General features: G+C 38.4%; 1 protein-coding gene across 1 annotated transcript in view; it reads left to right on the top strand.

Annotated features, from left to right (window-relative positions):
- LOC107558986 (protocadherin-16-like) overlaps window positions 1-25,575 on the top strand; it is a 98,708-nt gene that overhangs the window by 60,709 nt on the left and 12,424 nt on the right. Inside the window, exons 3-11 of the mRNA XM_016242699.1 lie at window positions 11,563-11,751; window positions 12,433-12,664; window positions 13,324-13,560; window positions 13,949-14,989; window positions 16,282-16,463; window positions 16,975-17,071; window positions 17,582-17,739; window positions 20,106-20,955; window positions 23,840-24,079. Of these exons, the coding sequence (XP_016098185.1) occupies window positions 11,563-11,751; window positions 12,433-12,664; window positions 13,324-13,560; window positions 13,949-14,989; window positions 16,282-16,463; window positions 16,975-17,071; window positions 17,582-17,739; window positions 20,106-20,955; window positions 23,840-24,079 (3,226 nt within the window). The remainder of the gene's footprint in view (window positions 1-11,562; window positions 11,752-12,432; window positions 12,665-13,323; window positions 13,561-13,948; window positions 14,990-16,281; window positions 16,464-16,974; window positions 17,072-17,581; window positions 17,740-20,105; window positions 20,956-23,839; window positions 24,080-25,575) is intronic.

Below are 25,575 nucleotides of genomic sequence, written 5' to 3'. Positions count from 1 at the left end.
TATTCGGGGTATGAGTTCTGCTCAAACATTTAAGGCCGGACAACATTTCCCTCAGCAGTGACCATCATTACCGGTCTTTCTATTTATCTTAATTGTGAGTTTCACCAATCCACAGCAGGCTACAGCATACATGACCCTAATTACCTGTGGTTGGCCTGGCCGTGCGTCACTCAGAAATCAACAGGCCAATCAGAAGAGAGGCTCATGAATATTAATTAGACAGGCCAAAACCTGTTCCTTGCAGAGACAAACCATACATCAATGGAAAGCTTATTTATTCAGTTTTTAGATTATGTTTTTAGAATTTTCACAAAATTGACACTTAAGACACTTGTAGTCCAGGGTCACATATGATGTACATACTTTAATAATGTATAATCATTTTGACATATTTAACAATTTTAAGGTGAACTATAGCTGTTTTGGAATTGTCTTGCCAAAATCTACACCAAAAATATTGTTTTTATTAATATAAGAGAAAAACTGTTTAAGGAAATATATTTGGGTGTGCTCATAAAAAAAAGTAAAATTGTAATATAAATGTAAAATTTTCAAATTGCTCAGTGTTTCAGGAAAAGTTGGAAAATGGAATTGTGAAAAAAGTACCACTTCCAGTATCTCCAGGCTAGGGATATGCAAATGATTACGCAGTCAGTAGCCACTCACAGATCACTTTGGAACGACAGTAGAAAGTAGACAACCTGATCTGGCTCCCTCTGTTGTGCTGTGCAGCACTGATACCAGGCCAGATTGAGTTCAGGAGAACGGCTATTAGCTTTTGCTTTGAGGACATTTATGAGTGATGTGGCCAGTGACTCCTACTGACCAGCATCTAAAATAACATTTAACTGAAAGCAATATATCTAGTAGTTAAATGATGTGTACATAAAATCCACTTACATTCCATGTATTTTCATGTCGGCAACAGACAATTTTACCACAATCATACTTTAAAGCACTGACCGTACTACATTTGGCCTGTATAAAAGCTGTGCTCTCCGACGTTTTTCAAGGAAGGCGTATGAAGGCCGCAATCCATCGGAAAAACCCTGCTGTTCTCTGCAACTGGCCTCTCAACAACCCATCCAACACGGGTGCCAGGCGGCAGGGCTGCGGGTGGAATGTGCTACTGTGTGCGTGTCGTGTTTGTGCATGCAGTCCTGCGAGGGAGTTTATTGACCAGCAGAGCGGTGCCATAAGCCACATCAGTACCGTTAGATCCCATAGCGAGCATGGTTCACATTATTCCATCTTTGCTGACATCCCTTCAGCATCCCACTAAACTCTGCAATTCATCTGGGTTCATTCAAGTTTCTGAAGAGTGGAGTTGGTTTATAGCTTCAAAGGCAACATTGGTCACCAATATGCCTGAAATGAATAAGCTATCTGGCCCATTTTTCCAAATGAGTGTGGTCAGAAAATGAGTGTGTTTTTTTTATCTATTGTTTTATTTTATATTTATTTTATTATTTATTATAACATCAATGTCCACATCCACTTAGTAGGTTGTTGTTCAAAATAATCACCTTCTAATATTGTCATATGATTTTGTCATTTCCTTTTCTGTCTTTTTAACAAAAACATGAGGTTTCACGCTTGTGTGAAAGCGTAAAAGAACTGTCTCTTATGTGGCATTTCAAAAACAACTGGTGGGGCCATTGCATTGACAGTGAATGGGACTCTAGCACAGAGCTTCTTCAGAGACGTAAGGCGTGATGGGGTCAGTGCAAAGGGTCACCCGGCGTACATTTCCAGAGGTGCTTTTGGCATGTTTATTGTTCCTGTTAAAATGACCACTGGAAATGCTTGGTCTTTTAATTCTCATGGGCAAGATTTGTCAGAAGTGGCACGAGTCTTAGTTTTGATAGGTTGGCTTTCTGCTCACTCGGTAGCTTCAGTAGACCTTAGAGAGGTCACTAGTGAACACAGCCAGCTCTTAAAACATCTTATACAAGTGGATAACCTGCATGTAAAAAATAAAAGCTGTAGTAAAGGTCTGTATAATATAACATAAACGTTTGTGTAATAAATTCTAATAAAAAAAAGTTATGTGCAATAAATTCTGTGTTGTAACAAAATATTTCTTTCTAAAGCTGCTTTTTGTCATTTTTAATGTCTATTAAATGCTTTTCTCATTTAACACAATAATGATTTTAAATGGTCTTTTGGGGGGTAATTTCTCAGCCCAAATTGATGTGCAATTAATTTGCCATTCATTCTTTTTTAATCAGAACATAATGTAGTTAATTAGATTAAACTTTTTGATAGTTTGACATCCCTAAAATAAAATAATTTAAAAATTACAATTAAATATTAGTTTATAGTTAAATATAAAATAGATCTAAAGTAGATATTATATATAGTGACCTAAATATTCTATTACAATTAAATATAAAATTATATATATATATATATATATATATATATATATATATATATATATATATATATATATATATATATATATATATATATACATATAATCTGCATAAATAATTATTATATTAAAATATATTTTTCCAAAAATAGAATAATAGAAAACGGATATACTACATGTTTAATATGCACTACTGTTAAGATATTTTTATGTTGTTTTTTTCCCCTTTTTGGAGCCTAATGGACATGGTCATGGTCAATGAATTGTCATTGTATGGAAAGAGTTAAAATAATATTTTTTTAGTTTCATGGAAAAAAATAACTGCCTCCGGGTTTGGAACATCATGAGGAAGAATAATTACTGACACAATTTTCATTTTTGAGTCTAATTTGATCTCTTGACTAAACTGGTCAGACATTGTCAGCACATCAGTGTTTATTCAAATGCGTTTATCAAACATTTATTTCAATGTCACATTCTCTGCAATCTTATCAAGTTATTATTACCCCGAGTCCATTTTGAGGCCATAACTCCTCTTGCAGCCATTAACCCCTCTGTCTCTGCTTCTCTTCTCTGAGATCCCCAATCTATCACTTTTCTCCATACATGGTTTGATGCCTTAATCACCTCCAGCTGCAGAGGCCAGATGAAAGACAAACACTCTCAGTTATGGAGACATGAGAGAAAAAGTGGAAACCATACTATATAGTACCTCCCCACCCTCCTGGTGTCATTAGTCCTCTTTATGCTGAATTGGCCCTTCTGTGATCTTCTGCCAAAAATCCTCACCTTACCCCAGCCGAAAGTACCTGCTGCTACCCCTCCCCATCACCGTCAAGGCCAGAGATGAAAAGCTCAAAGCTGTGTTATTTTAGAAACCAACACATTTCAAAAGTCTTCCAACCCCAATATTTACATCCAAAACTCAGGCCTTTACACCATACCTGACCTAAATTGCGATCGACTACCAGAACACAAGTCTGCATCTGATAAAAATGTGAAACATGACCAGTCCGTGTCAGCTGCTTCTTTCGCCACGAGACTTTTTCTGGACATTTCCTGATGATAGTGTACTGGCAGGCGGCTCGTACCGGCGCGGCTCTGGGATGGAGCCCAGCTTCCTTGCATGAAGAAATAATTAGGGTGCTCAGTGATCTTGACATGTATATGATGTTTTACAGGCATCCCATTATACTGCAGATCCCTTTTAATGGACATCTGGAGAGTGCCGCATACTTCACAGATCTGGAGGAGCGCTCCGATGATGTCATGCTGATCCATTACTCAAAGGAAGGAAATATGTACAAGTGATGTTTGCTAATAGAAAACCGCCATATTGCACCCATTGACAGCTTGTTCTGAGGTGTAACGTTGTCGTAGCTGCAGGTCACGGTGACCTTTGGGGTTACTGCCAGCCACTTGAAAGCATGTCATAAAAAAATTTAGTACTGAGACAATGCATCTGGTATGTTTCATAACACGTGTCTGTGTTATGTTATTTGCTGTTTTTGTCCAAATGGACATCCATTGGTGATTTTTGAGCAATGCTTGGCAATGAGTGAATGCCGTGAATCTGTTATGTTTTACCAAGCTGTAAGCCATTTTGACAGCAGGGTAGCATATTGAAAGATGTGATTGGAAGATTGTGAAAAAAACAGTGATAAACAGCAGTATTTAAAGGACATGTCAAGCTTTCTATAGATATATCTCTCATGTCTCTTTGTTGAGTATTTGCTGAGTTACAGTTCATTTTAATGACGCGTTTCTAAATAAAGATTACGCAGACCAAGGCGGCAGACAGCACACCCTGTTTGTTTTCTTTATTTTATAAATGCACAAAGTTCTGTTGTTATTATGTGTGTATACAAATAAAAGTAGACCCTTTACAGATTCGATTAATGTATTGCTCTTATCTGTAAGATCAAAACTGAAAGTGTAATTTAAGTTATTTTCGGTGTGATCAGGAGAAGATGCCTCAAAACGCGTATCCGCGTTAATCGACCTCAGAGGGTTAAAGTCTGCCATGTATGTATGTATATACTGTATATACAAAATGTGCACAAAAATGATATATGTTTGCTTGAGGTGCATGAGGCTTTTATTCAGTATTTGTTCAACTATACTGGAAACATTTATTTAATAAACTCCTAGATGCTCCTAAAAACATTGTCAAAACAGCATAAAAAAACAAACAAAAAAAAGCTTGAGTCATGTGACTAAATAATTCGATAAGATAATTGGTTACTATTAAACATGTTGTCGCACCCAGACATAAGGCATGTGCAATACTAGAAAAAGAAGTATGTCATAACGTTTCGTCTGGGTGTTCTAAACACCAAGTAATTTATTCTATTTAATAAAAGAGCTACTGTGGCTTCCCTAGAGGCTACCACTTCCATTTACATTCCTGTTTTGCACCAATCTTTGGTCATTTTGGGATGGAAATGTTGCAATATTTCAGATTTTTCACATAAAATAAATTAGCAACTCGGATGAAAAAAGTTTTTTCTAAATGCTCACTGGCAGATTTGTTTTTTGTTTTGTTTTTGATTAGTCTCGATCTTGTCGAGTGTTACATGTTAGGTGCTTCAGCTCTGTGGCTATAATGAACCGAAGGGATGTGTGGCTTTCACTCGGCTGCTGGTCAAGAGGTCCAGAAAGTAGTAGGAGGTATCCCTTTTCCCCCTCTTCCTCGGCTCTCTGAAGTGATGCCAAGAAGAAAAAGAAAGAGAGAGATCGCTCAATAAACAGCTGTAATAACTCATAGCATGTCCTTCAGTATATATCAGTTCATGTCTTTCTGTCCCTTTTCAGCAGTGTCTGTCAGTGGCATACATCTCTTTACACTTCCATCCATCTCTATTTTTACTCAATGCCTGCTTTCATATTTGTATTTATGCATCAGTCATTGTTCGTGCGTGTCCTCACGTGGGTTTGGGAATCGTCCATCAGTGTGGTGTTTTTGTCTGTCTGAAGTCATATGATGTGAATGATAGCTTCAATAAAATGCTGTATTGAAATTATTGGGAGCTTAGTATGTTTATGGTGTGCTTGGCTTTGTCTGCAAGTATCCTTCTGAGAAAAGAATGTGCTGTTTTCTGTTTGATCTCTTATCTCCCCCGCTATGGAATGAAATGAGATATAGCACCAGATTGAAAATATGAAAACCATACTGTGGCTTAATCTGAGAGACTTTTGATATTAACTCTAGATTTCAGACAGCAGTTGTACTCTGTATTTAAAGAGGTCATATGACGTTACTAAAAATAACATTATTTGGGGTATTTGGTGTAATGCAATGTGTTTATGTGGTTTAAGGTAAAAAAAAAAAACACATGATTTTCCACAATGTACATTATTGTTTCTCCTCTATGCTCTGCCGAATACACTTTATAGAAACAGACACTGACATTGTAGGCTACTCTCACAGGAAATAGTCCTCGTCCTCCATAAAATGCGCTGCACACATCTAAATATTTGGGTTGAACTGTTCCGGAACAGTGTTGTAAATACAAGTTAACCACTGATTTCTAGTTGTGTCCTCTTTTAGAAAAGGCCAAACAAAGTAGTTTCGCTTTCACAATGAAACACACAGCATCTCCACAACATGGCGGCAGCAACAATACTACAGCGAGAATCAAAGTTACGCCTTCTTTCTTTGCGTGCACACTTGGGCGGCGTTATGCAAATCTTCCCACATCGTGACGTAGACATGTGGGGGCGTGTTAGAATGAGCCGTTTTAGGTAGGTGTGGTTGACTCTTTACTTTTATAAAGAATATCTCTTTGGATTTGAGACTTTAGTCTTTGCAACTTTACAGATCTTCTTTATGCACCAAGAGCTTGTAACACTCCAAAGAGAAAGGAAAAATTTAAATTGCATCATATTACCCCTTTAAACACCACTTCTGAACTAGAGGCCTTGGTTGGTCAGTTCTTCCCAAAATTAAATCTTGTCATCATTTAATCATTTCACTCTTATATTTAGAAATTTCTTTTCTTCCATGAAACAAAAAAATTGAAATATTTTGTCTCCTCTTCGAAGTTTAAAAGCTTGTCTTTTGTTTTGAAAATTGTCTCTTGTTTCCTTTTTCAAGTTGTTTCCAACTGTTTCCTATCATTGGAAGATCTGAAGTATAGAGTTGAAGTATTTAACTAAACATTTATTTAAGTGAAGGTGAAAGTGACGTGACGTGTAGCCAAGTATGGTGTCCCATACTCTGAATTTGTGCTCTGCATTTATCCCTTCCAAGTGCACACACAAAGCAATGAGTAGTGAACACCCGGAGCAGTTGTATTTCATTATAATCTTTCTTGTATTTCATTACAAGAAAGATTGTAAAATGCTGTGCATGAACATTAGCCAATGATTCAAGTTTATTGGTGAATCATTTTCTTTAATGATTCATTGAAAAGAACCTGATTCATTCAAATGAATCAGACTTCCCAATTCTGCCTAAGAGAGACGACATTTTGAGAATGTAAGTTTGGTTATTTATTTGGTTGCTCATGTGGTTGTACTAATCCATGTGATGTTTGTGCTGTACTTTAAGTCGTCTAAAGCCATAGCATTGTGTAAGGTGTCTGGTTCTTCTACAACATATGCAAGAATTTCATGTGTTTTAACATCAAGTCAAGTTTAATCAGTTATATTGTCAGGACATTCGTCTGTTAGCATTGTTACATTTTCTGTTTTCATCAAACTCTGTATTGGTACATTATAGTTGTTAACAATACTTTTTAATGCTTTTTGGTCCCTTTTTGTGGTTTGACAGTCTCAGACCCCCTCCACTTTCATTGTACGGCAAATAGTTGCTTTGAAATTGAGCTATTTTTATTTTTGAGTGAAGTATTTCTTTAAATTTTGTTAGTTCCTGTATTGTGTTTTAGCCTTTTTATAGTTTCCCAACTAAACCACAATTCCCATCTGTGGAACTTGCTGCAAGTTTGTGCAACATTTAAATGAAAACAACTATTTCTTTTGGGCAAAACTCTTGACATTAGCTGCAAAGAAGGCAAGATGTTTGAAACTGAGCTCTTTTACGTGAGATCACACTGTTTCAGTTGGATCACTCAGTGGGTTTCTTGTTGTTTAAGCAAAGTCACCACTGTACTCTCCCCATGACATGTTTGTGTAAGAGACGTTGCTCCAGATGACCCCAGTGCCAAGTTACGCCAACCCGCTGTCTCGTACCGCTGTCTTTTGGGGGTTTTGTCTGTGTTTGGCTGATGTAATTTGTGATATCTTTGGTTTTATGTTTATTGATGTCTTCACTGAGAAGATCAGTAGTACAGGACGGACCTTGCAAAAGCGTATTTGTCTGACAGACTCTGATTGGTTTGTTAGCAAGTTCACAAACTTTTCTGTCGGCTGCAGTGTTTGGTTTGGCTTCCTGACCAAATGGTTTGGTCTTGAATGCTCTAAGATGGTTTGTTTGACTAGGAACGTCCCACAGAATTAAATGAAGCAGTTCTGCATGCTAAATGAACTATACTTAGCAAATCTGCATATATTGTACCATTGTTGGATCATAGATCTTGGACTTCATTTGCATGAAAATTGTCTCACAGAACAGTTTCACATTCCTCTATCAATCACAGAACCATGCAATATTGTGATCATATGACCAGTTTAGAGGTAACCTCGAGTCAGTGGTTTGTCGCAAGACATTTTACAGACACCCAAGTAAAAGTTTTGCATTTTCATTCCAAGGTGTCCATTAGAAAATCAAAACATTCATTGTCATATAGCTACAGGGGTTCCTCTTGAGAAAGCATCAGTCAAGTCTCTCAGTTATACATTAGCCACTAAATGAGCTATGTAGCCTTGAGAAAACCCAATGCAGTGAAACCAGATCCATTGCATTAGCAAAAACTAATGAGAACTGGACAAGCTTATTCTTTCTCCCTATTAATCTTATATTTGCTTCCTTGAATGTTTCTTTTTCTCCCCAAAAAAAGGAGTCAAGAGGAATGGTGGGTGAACCATAAAACTCTACAAGCTAGCATTAGATTCCTTTGGCTTGTTCCTCAGTAACAGTTTGCCCAGCCAAAGTCTCACTTGGCTCACTTAGGGCGGTTCACATCTTTTGCTCGCACAAGGAGAGAGAGACGAGGGAACCGTTAGAGCTCCAGAATGTGTTCAAAGCATCCCAAGACAGTAATGTTGGCTCAACCAATGGTTTGAGTTTGGGGGCGGGATTATTTGTTTGTCCAACCAATGTAAGATGGACAGAATGTGTTTGAATGTTTGAAATTCACTTCAGTGGTGCATAAATTAAACATTTTAACTTTTTTAGGCAACTGTGATGTAGTGTTTATAACTTTTGAGATGAGTTCAGAAATCTATTGGGTGAAATTCAGTTTTTGAGGTCATCTAGCTCTTGCATTTTGTGATGTTGGCGTGTCTGAGTCTACGTGTCTCCGTGAGTTACGGTGAGGAAAAGCAGAGGATTTAGCAGAGATTTCGAGAAAGCAGCACAAGCACATTTTGATGACCCACTTATGATTCAGTCAATATTGAGATTCCACTAAACTTCTTATGAACTGTTATGTACTGGCAAAGACAACCCACTTCTTAAGCAGTACATACCCAAATCCCTCACGCTCCTGTGTCTATGTGTGTGTGTGTGTGTGTGTGTGTGTGTGTGAGCACGTATATGCGTATTTTTTTGTTTGCATGCACTTTAGGTGCCCCCTCAGGACCCAAAAATACAATAATTCAATCAGTCATCATGATTACTGGCATCTCACCACATATTCAAACACACTCTAGAAATTATGAGCTTGGGTTTCTCCCCATTTTTGAGAATCCACTTTATTTAAATGATTTTTTTTGTTGGCAGGATGGAAAAAGAAACTCAATCCCACTTCTGGTTTCAGTCTTCTACCTTTGAAGCTTTTGCGTGCTTAATACGGATTGTCTCCCGCTGCATTATTAGATATACCATACGTATAGTCAATCTGACAGATGTTTAAAGATGGCTTGTTGAGTACAATAATAAATACATGATTTCTTATTGTGACCAACACGCTTCCTTTCCTAATACATTTTCCATTCAGTAGCCACTATGAACAGTGCTGCGACCGAGAGGAAATATTTATCTTACAGTGCTGCTTTGGAGCTCTTTAGTTGGACTATATTGAGACCCACAAGACCCCCAGACATTTCCCAGCTTTCTCTGCCCAAGCCAGGCTTTTATGGAAAATGGCTTTGTCCATGAAGCAGATCCTTGGTTAAACCACCCCTTCCACGGTTTGCTACATCAAGCTCTCGCTGCTCAGGCCTCAGGCATCCAACTTTTGTCAAGCTAGCATGAAGGGAATAAAGATAGGTAGTGTGGTGTTTAGATAGGTAGTGATAGGTGTCTATCAGCATGGCGCCGCAAATGGCAGCAAGGACGCTGAGCTCCGCAATTCTTTTATTGTTTTTGTTTGTTTGTTCTGTGTTTTGTCATTCTTCTTCTATAAGTTTTACCAGAGACGAACTGCTTAACATTAAGCAGCACATCCCGGACAACATTTTTCCGGTTTTTGATTACGGCGCTACAGAGCACTGACAACCAGAACAGCAAGGCACAAGAACATTTTTTTCCCACAGGCTATACTCAGTCTTAACAATTAAAAACATACTTGGTAATAAAGCTCTTCTGATTCTGATTCTGATTTATGAACATCGTGCCCCCCCCCACCCCCCCCCTGCTCGGTTGTAAAATATCAAGGTTTGCTTCAGGGGCTTGGATGGATAAAAGGTGGAACATCTCCCCGCTGTGGACTGAGACTTCTTGTCTTCATGATGATTATTTTTCCTACACTTGCTCCATGGCCTCTGCCAGAACCCGTTCTCAGACTCGGATACCCTCATCTCAATGTCATTAGGATCTGTTTGCACAGTTTCAGCCATCATCCACTCCAGGCGGTTCATGGCCGAAGTGTAATGTTGTTTGAGAGTTGGTAAATGTCAGCCGAAGCAGGATTTTTTATTTTATTTGATGAATAACAACCTGAATAGAAAGTAATTTCACTTTCCATATTTGCATGGAATGGCATTTAATTTTCTCCCAGATAGTCATCAGCTCTATACAAGTCTCTTTCTGTCTTTCTGCCTTTCTTTCTGATGTTCTCTCCTGAGTTGTGTGCTGTGCCTGTGAAAGTCTTTATGTCTGCTAGATGCCAGTAGCTTCCCTCCTCTTGGCTTGATTGATCAAACCCAAGTGTAGCACAAGAGCTCTCCTTGTGCTCTCTTAGTTTACCGCAGTATATGTACCTGCCACAGAGCACCAGAGCAACTTTTGATTGCCAAGGGCTGTGAACCAAGTTAGATCAATTGTTCAGTGGTATTACTCACTGGAGTCAGGTTATTTGTGACAGGAAAGTGCTGAGTGTTTTTGGAATATAAAATGAAGAATATAAAAATTTAAATTCAAGCTAGAGCTTGATTTTACGTTTGTTTATATATATATATATATATATATATATATATATATATATATATATATATATATATATATATATATATACGCACACAATCTTTTATCACCTTGCAAATATGATAGCATTAAGAATAGCATTTAATGTCTAGTCTCATTTATATACTTGTATTTTAACGTGTATACAGTCAAATTTAATTTCTGCTAATCAGTTCAAGCAGTTTTAATGAACTGGTTTTAAATGAAACTTAGATTCAATAATTCGTTTACATTTGCATCTAAATGTTTTAATTAAAAATATATGTAGATACATATTGACGTTTTATTTTCAAATGATGTGTTTATTTTTTGGAAAAACAGTTTTGTAAACATGCCTTGATATTTTTTGAGTAGATTTTTTTTTTGTCGTTATTTTGTTTCACTTTTTTAATACATTTTTTTAGTTTACTTGGCAACAGTTTGTTAAAAAAAATGGTGAACTAGTATCACTATTTTAAATAATTTTCATCAATATAAAAAAATTGTTTGTTTCAGTCAACCTACCCACAAATATCTACTGATGGTTGGATATCAATTCTTATATAATTATTCCTATTCAGTGTAGAGACAATCCCTGTTTAACATAAATAAAGATCAGGACCTGTGATTAAATACCATTGAACCTTGGTCCTTAACACTAAAAGTGTCTGGCTTCTCTCCTTATGCTTTTTGGGGCATTTGGCTAAACATTAATCTAATGTGTTCTCTCCTTTTCCAGGTTACAGCTACTGATGCGGATGGTGGTTCTTTTGGCTCCATCTCCTACTCTCTGGGCTCTGGTCCAGGCAGTGTGACCCCATCTCAGTTCACCATTGGCAAGCACAATGGACAGATCTGTACTACCACCAGCCTGGATCGTGACCAGGGTCCAGCCAACTACGACTTCACCGTCACAGCTGTGGATGGGGTGAGTGTCCAGTGATTCTCAGCAACCTCATCTCTCACCAATTCAATTGTGACATCAACTGTGACTGTATTGTTTTCAGGAGTGCAGCAAATAATGTCAATTTAGGAAGCCAGTGGGGGGAAAAAATTGCCTGCATAGTAATTCTTCAGTAGCGATTAAGCATCCTGTGCCTAAGTAATACTTTAAAGCACCAGGCGTCAAAGAAAGGAAATTTCAGGAGACACATTAAAGCAAGCAGGGGCAGCTGGGCCCTAAAGAGCATCAGCTTGTAATATTTAATAAGTTGAGGCTTTTCCTGACATGCCATTTGCTCCATATGGGATGCCAGGTGGGCAAGATGTTTAGCAGCAAGAACTGTATCCCACATGTACACTGTGCCCTTGGCAGATTGCAGTTCTCTATAGGGAATATAATCAAACTATTTCCTTCCCAGAAGTAGCCCTTGAAACGTTTCAGTGTTTCTTGCGAATTGTATCCAAAATATTTTGTCTAGTACAGTTATTCTGGTCAGTTGTGAACGTTTTCTGTGTCTTAAGATTTTAAGGCTGTTATGGAGTCAGCCTTCATCAGTTGGTTGTGTTATTATCTAGTTAGATTTTATTATATGTTCAGATCAGTTCAGATCTTTAATGACTATTAAAGCAAGTTTAAACAGATTTAATCGAGGCTGTGTTTTTTTAGGGTGGACTGATTTCAGTGGCCTATGTGCGTGTGGATCTGATAGACATAAATGACAATCGACCAGCATTCTACCCTCTGAACTATGCAGTGAGCCTAAGTACACAGAGCACCCCAGGAACCTCTGTTCTGAAGGTGACTGCTCACGACCCAGATGCAGGAGATAATGGCAGAGTGACGTACCGTACTGTACCTGGAGGGAGCTCACCTTTCTTCACCCTCAACAAAGATACTGGTGAGACTATTAAATGTACAAATTAGTTTTAATTATTTATAGCTAGGCTGTATCTTTTAATTGGAGTTTAATTGGTGTGTATGTGTGTATACACACTACCATTCAAAAGCTTGGGAGTTTGTGAGATTTTTTAAATGTTTTTTAACATCGCTTATCAAGGCTGCATTTACTTGATCAGAAATACAGTAAAAACAGTAATGTTGGGAAAATATAATTACAATTTAAAATAACAGTTTTATATTTTAATTGATTTTAAAATATATTTATTGCTTTGATGGCAAAGTTGAATTTCCAGCATCATTACTGCAGTCTTCAGTGTCACACAATCCTTCTGATTTGGTGCTCAAGAAACATTTCTTAATGTTGAAAACAGCTGCTTAATATTTTTGTGGAATTCATGATTTTTTTTTCCAGGTTTCTAATGAATAGAAACGTTTGTGTTTGTAACATTGTGTAACTTTTGAAACATTATAAATGTCTTTACTGTGACTTCTAATCAGTTTAATGCTGAATAAAAGTATTTTCTTAAAAAAAATAAAATCATACTGATCCCAAACTTGAACGGTTGTGTGTGTGGGTGGGTGTATAAGATGAAGAGGTATTGTGCTTTTCTTGATGTATTCTGATAACTTTAAACCTAACCAAAATATTTTTTCCAGGAGTGATTTCACTGTCGCGCGCTCTACATGGAAAGGCAAACTCAGTCATTACAATGGTGGTCTCAGCCCAAGATGGTGGGGGCCTTACTGCTCCAGTCAATGCCAGGGTCAACATAAGCATAGTGGCAGGACTGGTTGCCCCCCCTGTGTTTGAGCAAGCTCAGTACTTCTTCGTGGTCTCTGAGGATGCCCTGCGTGGAACACAAGTTGGAGTTGTGCGGGCCAGCACTAAGAATGGTGGGTGAGCTAATCTCAGAGGTTTTTATTCCCCCTCCTTTGGTCACCAATTCTTATTCAACACGCTAAAACACACAAACCAGACTTCAGTGTGTATCCACATTTATCAGTAACATTGGACTTTGTTCAAGTATGCTGAAAGACGTTTTCTGGCTTTTTTCTCCATGGTGCAGCACTTGTACAAATAGGCATAGAACCACTGTACACACCTCATTCACAATCGACATTAATCATTGATTCTGTTTCACCACTTAGTTTTTAACAATTTGCATTGGATATTTGAGGCACTAAATTCTGGTCTCATGTGTTGAAAAATAACTCTTCATCTTTGTTTTCGTCCTACACTGTGAACTAATGAGTCTCTGGCCATTTGCCTATTTCTTCTCAGGTGTCTCGAAGGATATCTCCTACACTATTAGTTCTGGTGATCCCACGGGCTACTTCACCATTGATTCTGAGACTGGGGCTTTGAGAACGAGCTTGCCTCTGGATCACGAGGACCAACCCAGCTTGAATCTGGAAGTCCAGGCGCACTGTGGTAACCCCCCAGCCTTTGGCCAGACTAGGGTACGAATTACAGTGTCCGACGTCAACGACAATGCACCCGTCTTCTTGCCCTCATCCTCCGAGTCATTGATTCTGCCTGAAGACACCCGGATGGGTACAGTGGTGTACAAGTTCCAAGCAGAAGACCATGATTCTGGACCCAATGGTCTTCTGAGTTTTGACCTGTTCACCGGTGGTGCCCAGAGAACCTTCAGCATTGATCGCAACAGTGGACAAATCCGCCTGATTGGCAGTTTGTCATATGAGACCATGCCTCGCTATGACCTGAAGGTGATTGCCAAAGACAGCGGAGCACCTCAGCTAAGTTCTACCTTCACCCTTGTCATCCACGTGCAAGCCAAGAATAGCCAAGGCCCCGTGTTTGATAGCCTCACCTACCGAGTAGAGCTGAAGGAAAGCACGCCTCTCAATGCTCGCTTCCTGCAGGTACGAGCTGTGAACCGAGATGGTGGCATCACCACTGGACCATCTTCTACATCTTCCGCCCCACTAGCCTACCACCTGCACCCAGACGGTGACGCTGCAGGGTTTGGCATTGTGCTTGACAACGGCTGGCTGTTCGTGAAAAGTTCCCTGGACAGAGAAGCCAAGGAGATGTACCTGCTTACTGTACTGGCCACATCAGGCAACGGACAGCTGAAGAAGACAGGTAGTGCCACAGTGCGTGTGTCAGTGATGGATGAAAACGACAACACCCCACGGTTTACCCAAGAGAGAGCGTTTCTGCCAGTGCGTGAGAACCTGCCAGCAGGCACTGGTTTTGGCCGGGTGTCTGCCAGCGATCGGGATGCTGGTCTCAACGGTCGGCTGAGCTACCGCCTGCTCCATCTGGATCGCCACTTCCAGATCAACTCCCACACAGGTGAGCTTCAAATATGGCAGATAGTCTAACAGACCAATATGACTCGGAATTACAAGATCAGCTTGGCACCTAGACAAATCTAGTGGTATTATGTTTGTCTGTTTAGAGTAGGGATGTGCAAAACTACATATTTTCAAAATTGCCTATTTGTTTATGAATTAGTCAGACTGGTCTTAAGAAAGCACTGTATAAGTGTACTGGTCATGTCCATTATCATTTCTTATTGATAAACTGACAGATATTTAGCGCATAATGCAGCACATAAATAGGCTACGAAAAAAAAAAGTAATTAGAAGTTTGAGAGTAATTTTGAAGGATATGAATTTGTGCATTCAAATTTAGAGTACAATTTCCAAATTTTAGTGTGCTGATAGTCTGACAGTTACATATTGCTAGCATGCTGACTAACAGACAACAAATAAATAGGCTAAATACATAAATAAATAAATAGGCTAAATACATATATAAATAAGTAAATAGGCTAAATAACTAGCTTTCACAGTCCTCAAAAAAATGTGGAACATTGCTCAAACCAAGTGATTTGAAGTTTAATTTTGATTTTCGTTATTTTGAAGGTGGTGAATTTAGATTAACAGCTTTAGTTTCAGTTTTAGTGTTCTGATAGTCTGACTGTTACTGATTATTAGCATGCTAACTGACAGACATTCAAAATGCTAAATATTGTATGACCAAACTTTCAGTCCTCACTAAAAATAGAGAATATTACTCAAATCAAGCAATTTGAAGTCTTATTTTGAAGGTGGTAAATTTTTGAATTTGAATGTAGAGTAACAGCTTTCCAAAGAGAGATTTAACATGTTGATAGTCTGACAGTTAGTGATTGTTAGCATATTAACTGGCAGATATTCAACAAATAAATGGGAAAAATAATTACTATTACCTTTAATTTCAGAAAGTTGCCACAGTCCTCACTAAAACAATGTTACTTTGACTTGTTGTTAGCATGCTCTGTTAGAAGTTTTGACAAGAAAACGTAAAAATCTGCAATAAATGGTAGAAATCTCAATCTACAAACTAGCCAACCTCAGTAAACCCGTAGTCAGTCGGTGAATGTCTATTTGACTGTTCTGACCCTTCTCTAATGTGGAGCTGTTGAACATACTAGCCATCACACACAGCTCCAGACTTCTGGCACCATGTTAACTGTGGGGGTTCCTCTTGGTGAAGTCAGGATGTGCCATCTGTGCCTTCTGCCACAGATGAAAATGTGCAGTAAAATAGTTTGTCTTACTCTCTCTCTGTTTTTCTTTTTTTCGCCATCTGTCTTTAAGGTGAGATAAGCACAAAACTTTCCCTTGACCGTGAACTTCAGTCCAGCTACCAGCTCATGGTTGTGGCTCAGGATGGTGGGACCCCTCCGCGCAGCGCTACAGGCACTGCTTTCATCACAGTTCTGGATGAGAATGATAATGCGCCATCCTTCAGCCATGCAGGAAGAGAGCTCTTGCTGCAGGTATTAGATATAAATCTCATGTCTTCTAGAAGAGAAAGACTGTACATTTTAAATGTGTACAGTATATGTGCTACAGGTTAATTTTGTCCACTTTTAGGAGTTCACATGGATAATAAACATGGACTAAAATAAATAAAACTCTGATTTTGGAGTCATTACGAATATTAGAATGATTTCTGAAAGATCATGTGACACTGAAGACTGGAGTTATGGCTAATGAAAATTCAACTTTGACATCACAGGAATAAACATTTTCAAATTTAAAACAGCTATTTGAAATTGTAATAATATTTCACAATATTACTGTTTTGCTGTATTTTTGTTCAAATAAATGCAGCCTGGGTGAGAATAAGAAATTTAGTTCAAAAGCATTAAAAGTCTTACAAAATTTTGAATGGTATATTGATATTCTAAAGTTTCTACAAAGATTTCTACAGAGAAAAAAGGATACAGATTTCATATACAGAAGTGAGCTGTATTGATAAAAGTGTTAACTGAAATCTCTGTACAGGCGTTAGAAGGTCAGCCATCTGGATTTCTCCTGGGAACCATTCATGCAAAAGACCCTGATGAAGGAGAAAATGGAACTATTTTCTACTCCATGTCTGGTAAGAAAGATGCATTGAATCAAAACCTGTTGTTTTGATATCTTACACAATGTCGAAACCAGATGCAAAGTTTACAGCAATAAGCATTCTTTCCGTCTACAATGAACAGGAAACTTCTGATTTAATAAAAAAATAATACGATTTAGTTCTTTGTGAGGATTGCACAGTATACTGATACTAAAAAAGTATTCCGGTACCAAAAATACATTATACCTGACCCGTGCAATAATACTCTGCTATTCTTCAAAGCTTAGACAGCATGATGTGAAGTGTAGAAAGTAATGTGTTGATGCGTGAGATCATTAAATATGTTTTGTAACACATTTACTAAATTTGACACATAATTATTTCATTCTGTAATTTATGTGTAAATCAAATCCAGATGGGATCAACACTGAAGTCATATGCGCACTTTGTACAGTAGAAAAATGGTCAATCAAATCATTCTTTATCACCCTGATGCACGCTAACTTGACAAACTTGACCCGTTCCATCCTGTCTTTGCTGTAGGTCCCAGAGCCGAACGTTTCACACTCAACCCGAACACTGGAGAGCTGCGGTCCTCTTCCCCATTGAGCCATTCAGAGCGGCCTGAGTACAATTTCATCGTTCTGGCCTCGGACCGAGGTTCACCCCCTCAGAGCTCCACCGTGACATTGAAAATTCAGGTCAGATGAAACGGTGGCTAGGTTGAGATACACCCAGAGTCTGTTAATCAGTTAAACGAAATAATGCTAATTTAATCCAATGGATGATAGATGGATTAAACATCTGAGGCACGTCTGAGCAATAAAACGCCTTCAGCCTCTTATTCTTTGGCAGGTTTCCTGACAAATTTCCTAGCAATGTATATTGTGCCTTGATTAGTTATGGCTATAAACCTTCAAAAATTAAGGTAACACAAGGGTCTTTGGTCATATCAAAAGATTGGCTTCATCGTAAATTAAAAATAACACCTTCCGCCACATGGATCTACTCATTACCTTTTCATAATATGCAAAATGATTTATTTAATACTGTTATATGAAAATATGAATTTGTAAACTATCCTCTACAGGAATGGATCCATTTACATCCACTTTCAGGTTAAACATCATGCAAAGGAAATATAGAATAATCTAGTTGGCCTAATCAAGGCTTACATTCTTGCATTGCAAATTTCCATAGCCAGCTCATCTCTCCTAGTCCAAGTCGTGTAACCTTCCCCAAGCAATGCCGGGAAAAATACTCTCAGCTGGTTAATTTTAGGTGCTCAAAGATGAATGTCTTAACCTAGACTTTTTCTCCCATTTTTTTTCCGTTGTTGTCTGCAACATTTTAAGCGTGATATTACTGTGTAAAACACTCAAAGTAGGAGTGACTGACTCCCAGCTGCACCGATACAAGTGCCAGCTGTGCTTTCTGCTATGCTGTGTCGAAGCCTTGTAATACAGTTCAGTAGTCCTTTGATGAACAGAAAACTCCTTGTGAAATACCCCAGTGATCAAATTTATATTTCTCAAATGAGTCAACGGAGTGGAAACAGACACAACGGACAGCAACAGTAGTAAATTCCAGCGTGCAAATGCCTGGAAAACACATGTATGCTGTATAACCATTCAATATTGTTATGTATGTGCCAAGACAAATAATAAAGTTCCTAATTGATATCTAATTAGAATAAAAGAGCTCTGGCAATGCTTTGATTCTTTCAGAAATCAATAGTTTGACTCAAAAGCAGCTGTGTGAAAAAAGTAGATCTTTTGTTGGAACGTGCTTTGACATGTCATTTACCGCTTAATGTGGGATTAATTACCCCTCTGTCCTATTATATTTCATTAGAAGACTTGGCCTTGAGAATCTCGTTACTGCCAATATACTAATCACACTGGTGCATAATGATGATTTAGTCATAGTAAAAAAAATAATAGGTTATGCATGAGCACCTGTGTTGCAGTGCATGCTTTTATTTTCAAACTTGTTTGAGTTCTACAGCATAGATTTTGAGGTTCAGTGTCTTGCCTGTGCTGTGTTTGTATGTGTGTCTTTCCTTATCTAAATGTTTGTTTCCATCTCTCTCTATGTGTCTGTCTCTCTCTTTCTGAGCACACACAGACATACACAGTCTCTTATAACTATAAAAACAATGTCTCAACTGCAGGCTTCCATATTAGGAAGCGAGGTTATCTTGTTTTGAAGTGCTTCTGAGTCATCTATGAGGATCCTGTATTTTTATTAAGAATATTTGCAAATTTGAATGTTCTAACAGTTTCCTATTATGATTATGTTTACTTTAATCCACTATTATTTTTCCTGGCAGTCACAGACCAATCAAATTAACTCTGATTAATGCTAGCAGTTTTGTTGTTTGAGCTTGTAAAAGCCCCAAAAAAGTTTTGTTTTTTATTCCCTGTAATAAGAGAAGAAAATGTGTGCTGCAGTATGTTTCTACTTTGTTGGATTTCATTTGTAGTCAACTAGCAGGACACAGTTTAAAAATGGGTTGCAGGTCTGTTCTGGTATATAAATTAATTAAAAGAAAAATCAAATAATAAAATGAGAAACATAGAGTTAGTTATTTGTATTTTTTTTTACATTTTTGTTTACTTTCATACAATAAACATGAACAGAATTATGTAAAGTAAAGAAAATATGAATAATTCTTATTTAGCTTATGTTCCTGAAATGTTTTTTTTATATATATATTTTATTTTAAGTAATGATTTTGTGTGTGTGTGTGCATGTGGTTTTCATTTTAATTTCAGTTAACGGTAATAAACCTGTTTAGATCCCATGTAAAATCTAGGTCTTGAAGAAGAAGTTATTGTACAGTACTAAAATATAGTACAAAATATACAAAAGGAAAATAATAAAAAAAGAAATAGGAATTCTTCATTTTTTCTTTTATCTGTAAAGCTTAACTGAGTTTGATCCAATGAATCATATATAACCCCATTATTTCCATTCCTGTTGCCAAATTAATATGTCAAACATTTAGCCGTGCTTTTCATCATTTCAGTTTCTAAATCTAATATATAAATGTCATTCTTTACAGGTTGTAAGCTCAAATAAAGGATCACCCACCACTAACTCCCAACCAATAACACTGAATTCAGTGGAGGGAGCTAAACCTGGCTCAATCGTGGGGTCTGTTCGTTCACCTGATTCTCAGACTCTTCCTGAAGTAGGCCAGGTCACGTATACTGTGGTGGGAGGTACTGACTGCGACGGCACCTTTGTGGTAGACCGTCAGACGGGTGATGTTTACCTAGCCCGTGAGCTTGACTACGAAAAAGCTCCTCGATACACTCTCCAGATTGAGGTTGACGACTTCTCCATGCCTCTCCCTAAAAGTCACTTTGTTACATTGGTAGTCGATATCCAGGACAGTAACGATCATGCTCCTGAGTTTCCTGAAGATCCCGTTATCATAGTCGTCCCTGAGAGCTCAGATCCTGGGTCGTCTATCTACACCTTTCAAGCCATTGATAAAGACGGAAGTGGACCCAACAGTGAAGTGCATTATTCCATCCTGCAACAGTGGCCAAACATTCCAGGTCTCCTGTTCCTGGATCCAACTACAGGAGTTCTCTCTCTGGGAATGATGTTGGATCATGAGAGGACCTCTTCACTACTCTTCGTGGTTCAGGCGACAGATTCGGCCCCCGATGTCAGTCAGCAGCGCCGTGGAACAGTCACAGCACGGATATTTGTCACTGACGTGAATGACAACGACCCTGTGTTCATCTCACCGTCCGTGGTGAGTGTGATGGAGGACCAGCCTGTGGGTTTTGTCGTGGTCTATGTCATGGCTGTAGATGCAGACCAGGGAGAGAACGGACGAGTGATGTACCGTATCCAGAGTGGCAACACCGGAGGAAAGTTCAGTCTTAACTCAGATACAGGTAAACCAGTCAACAGATCCATCTGAATGAAATACATGGTGCTCAAGAAACATTTCCTAATTATTATCAATGTTGAAAACATCTGTGCTGCTTTTTGTGGAAACTGTGATATTTTTTTCAGGATTCTTTGATGAATACAAAGTTAAAAAAGAACAGCATTTATTTGAAATTTTAAACTTTTGTAACACTATAAATATCTTTATAATATCTTTACTGTATCTATAAATATCTTTACTGACTGGTGTTTGTAAAATTATGATAAGAAGGGTAAGCACAACTGCAATGCAACTGCAATATATTTGTATATTGTTTTGCGTTTTGAGTGATTTTTTTTCAAATGCTATGGCCAATTACTCAAACCGCCAGTAACATCAAGACATGCAGTAGCAGCAAACCTCTTATGATTAAACTGTTGTGTGAACAGGATTAGTTCACCCAAAAATAAAATTTCTATCATCATTTCCTCACCCTCATGTCGTTCCAGACCCTTATGGCGTCCTTTTTTTTCTGTGGGAAGACTGCATTGCATGCAAAATTCACCATCATTTTGATTCTGCATTTCTGCTTGACTCGCATCTTTTCTCTCCTCCCATGTCGCAATCCTCTAAATGCCCTTTAGTTCTCTTAATCCTAAAAACCGCCAGTTCAACATCTCAGCCATTCCGAGAAATTCTGCCCTGTGCTGTGAGTTCGGAACAGTTTCTCTCATCTGTGTGTGTGTTTGTGCATTAGTACATCGTGACATTAAGCAGGAATGTAAGACACACCACTCAGCTGGTAGCTATTTACAGCATGTTCTACCACAAACAGAGAGCTCAGATTGTGTTTCTCTGTTCCGGCATGCATTATTGTGGACCTTGATATGCTTATGGACCCCACACTCAATATTAAAAGGGTCATATGATGGGTTTATGGTGAAGCCTTTGACAGGATTCGCAAACCGATAAAATACAGATCCATTTGCACCAAAGTCTTTATCTTCAGCTCTCATGGTGGCCAGCACCTTGTGGTTGGAGAGACTACTGCTGGACACATTGATGATGAGCGGGTCTGTGAGGAAGAAGGGGGCGTTGTCGTTTACATCTAAGATATAGATGGTCACTTCAGCAGAAGTGTTACGGGGGTTGGAGGCTGAGGAGTCCATGGCATAGACTTGGAAGCTGTAGGAGGCTACTTTTTCTCGGTCGAGGGCTGCTGCTGTAATAATGCGACCTATGTGTTGGTCTACGATGAACATGCCTCTGGATTCGCAGCTCAGGAAGTAGACCACCTGACTGTTGGACCCTTCGTCCTTGTCAGAGGCTGAAACCTCCAGAACAAGAGACCCTTCCGATGCATCCTCAGATACCTCCACAGAGTAGCTGCTGCTTGGGAACACTGGGCTGTTGTCATTTAGGTCCAAGACACTGATGTCCAAAGTGACAGTGCTGGTGAGGGATGGTATACCCTGGTCTTGTGCTTCCACAGTGAGGGTGTACTTGTACTTTGTATAGCTTTTGTGCACAGCCAGCCTTGTACTCTTCTAGGTTCAAAAAACTGTCGTCCATAAAATGCGTTGCACAAATTCGAACATCTGGGTTGTGCTGTTCTGTTGTAAATAAATCTTAACCAATGATTCCTAATTGCATCTACTTTCGGAAGGCCAAATAAAGTGCTTTTGCTTTCGCACTGAAACACAGCGTCTCCCTTACATGGCTGCATCAACACTACTGCTGTTCCTGAAACCACGCCTTCTTTCTTTGCGTGCACATTTGGGCGACATTATGCTAATATTTCCACATAGTGACGTAGATATGTGGGGGCGTGTTAGAACGAGGCGTTTAAGGTAGGCGTGGCTGACTCTTAACTTTTATAAAGAATATCTCTTTGGATTTGAGACTTTAGTCTTTGCAATCCTACAGATTTTGAATGACATAGGGGTGAGTATATGATTATAAGACGTACATTTTTGGGTGTTCTTTCTCTTTAAAATAACATTTGTCTGCTTTATGAATGACAAACCCACTGGTCAAACTCTCAATTGCTTGGGAAGCTCATTATGAATCCCCTCCACTATTAATATGAGAATAGAAAAGCAAAACATCTTTCTTCCTCTTGGTTTCCCCTTACGTTATTGGCGCATGACTGGTGAGGAGTCAAATTGTCTGAAAATATTCGAGCTAGTAATTCTAACCAGATTAAGACCTCAGAGGCATGTTAGCTCAGCATTATGGAGATAGAAGAGAGGGAAAAATAAGTCGAAACAGAACGAAAACACCCTCTAGTGTCTCAGTTCCCATCATGCCTTTACAGCCTGCTTTGAATCATCGCGTCTGGTTCTTTAAAAGCATGAAATTAAGATTGGATCAATAGGAGCGCCGCTCGCTAGTGGTAGGATAACGACAGGGGCGCTGACACCCCCAAATTTGAGCAGGGCACGGTAGGCTGGGCCATTGCGTGTCTAGAGTACTTGTTTGTAAGCTCTTTCTGTTTGCTGTGGAAAAAAGTCATAAACTGCGGCCAGATAGTTGAGCTGTTATAGTGGCTCTGCGAGTGTTCAGGTAGGGAGGGCTTTGCATAGGGAAAAAAATTTATTATTTGAATACGTCGCATGACTTCCACTCATTTTTAAGACAGCAGAAAGGCATCAACTCTTCATGCTGTGATGTTGCTTAAGCAAGATCAAAGTGTGCTACAAGATGGAAATAATTTGTTGTACGAGCGTGTGAATGAGGCTTTGCTTAAGTGCAAGTGGTTTTGTTTTAAACAATTTACATCATGGCTTCATTATTGTGTAATTGTTAAAATGCAGTTCAGCAGGCGATCAGTCACAAGAAATACCAGACACAATGCTTATTACATTCATCATATGGTAGCCTAACACTTTTGCTTATTTCCCCTGTAGGGTCTTTGTCTATTCTCAGACCAGTTGACCGAGAAGAGCAAGACCTCTACAACCTGACCATAGTGGCAGAAGACCATGGTTTACAACAGCACAGCAGCTCCCAGTTACTGTCAATCCAGGTGATTGATGTAAACGATGAGGCACCATACTTTGAGGAAAGTGAATATGAAGCTTTTATTGCAGAGAATCAGCCTGCTGGAACTACTGTGCTTGTGGTTTCAGCTTCTGATTTGGACCAAGGTAAAATACTCCTATATATATGTCTAACATATAAACATGCCAGGTATGGTGTATAAGGGGCACTGGTGGTGTATTTTATGAAGCATTGATAGTTTTTGTCAAAAAATATTTTATTAATTTTAATTAATATATTTATTTAATTTGATAAATAATCAAATTATTTTATTTAAAATGATTAAAATTAATTGCTTAATTAATATAATGTAATTGATTAAAGATTAATTAATTATAATTTATTTAATTTAATTATAACTTATATATAAAAATTCAAATTAGAAAATACATTAAATATAAATAAATATAAAGAATTAAATGGTTAAATGGTTGACTAAAGGGTTGTTCATCTAGTGTCATTTTAGTATTATTTATTAATATTTATAATATTTACTATTATAGTATTTATATGTATTATATTTTCAGATTTCAGTTGAATTTTTATTTGTTTTAATATTTTGTTTTGTGCTTTTTTAATTAATATGATTCTTTTTTTATAGTTCTATTTACCTTTATTTTACTTTTAGTAGTTTTAGTAATTCAACTTAATTTAGTTCAGTTAGTTGGCAAGGCAACATTTATAGTTTTCTGGGATTTTTTTCTGTAAATGAAATTTTTTCCTCTAAGATTTATATTTTATTTCTTTATTTCAATTAATACAAATGATTTTTAATAGTTTTATTTTTAGTTAACAACACTGCTATGTATGCATGTAGAACAGGGGTGTCCAAACTCTGTCCCGGAGGGCCGGTGTCCTGCAGAGTTTAGCCTCCATCCCTAATTAAACACACCTGAACCAGCTAATCAAGGTCTTACTAGGCATACTAGAAACGTCTCAGGTTACTTATGTAACCATGGTTCCCTGAGTGGGGAACGAGACACTGCGTCCTCTAGGGGTCACTATGGGGGACGCCTCGTCGTGACCCGTGTCTGAAGCATACATTAAATAAAAAATAGCGTATCCCCAGACGCTATATCTACGGCTATAATGCTGGAGTGGCTAGCAGTAAATCTGTAGCTGGGGGAGAACATCCAGCTCTCAATGGAAAGGGAGCTCAACCTACAGCATGTTCCCATGGTAGAACAGCTAGCAGTTATTCAGTTGAGGGAGCAACACACTCAGTTCTCAATCCGAGATTGGAGCTCGACCTGCAGCATGTTCCAAAGCTGGAACAGCTAGCAATAATTTACTTAGCTGTGGGAGCAACACACCTAATTCTCAGTCGAGAAGGGGGCTCGACCTACAGCATGTTCCAATGCTGGAACATAGTTTACCTTGGCTGAGGGAGCACAAACCCAGCTCTCAACGAGAGGGGGCTCGACCTGCAGCATGATTGTAAAATCAGAGGGGTAAGCATACTGCAACCTAGCCAAACACTCAGAGCATCAGGGAGGCAGAGGAAAGGTCTAATTCACCTGATGCTGCTGGATCCAGGCGCTCTGGAGAAACAGAGAACTCAAACTACTCAAGTGAGAGGAGAACTCCGAATTCAGAGGAATAA

This window comes from Sinocyclocheilus grahami, unplaced genomic scaffold (assembly GCF_001515645.1).
Source record: "Sinocyclocheilus grahami isolate Dianchi unplaced genomic scaffold, SAMN03320097.WGS_v1.1 scaffold671.1, whole genome shotgun sequence".
NCBI classification, from domain to species: domain Eukaryota; kingdom Metazoa; phylum Chordata; class Actinopteri; order Cypriniformes; family Cyprinidae; genus Sinocyclocheilus; species Sinocyclocheilus grahami.
The sequence above is the reverse complement of the archived record's forward strand: the minus strand, read 5'-3'. Positions and strand labels throughout refer to the sequence as shown.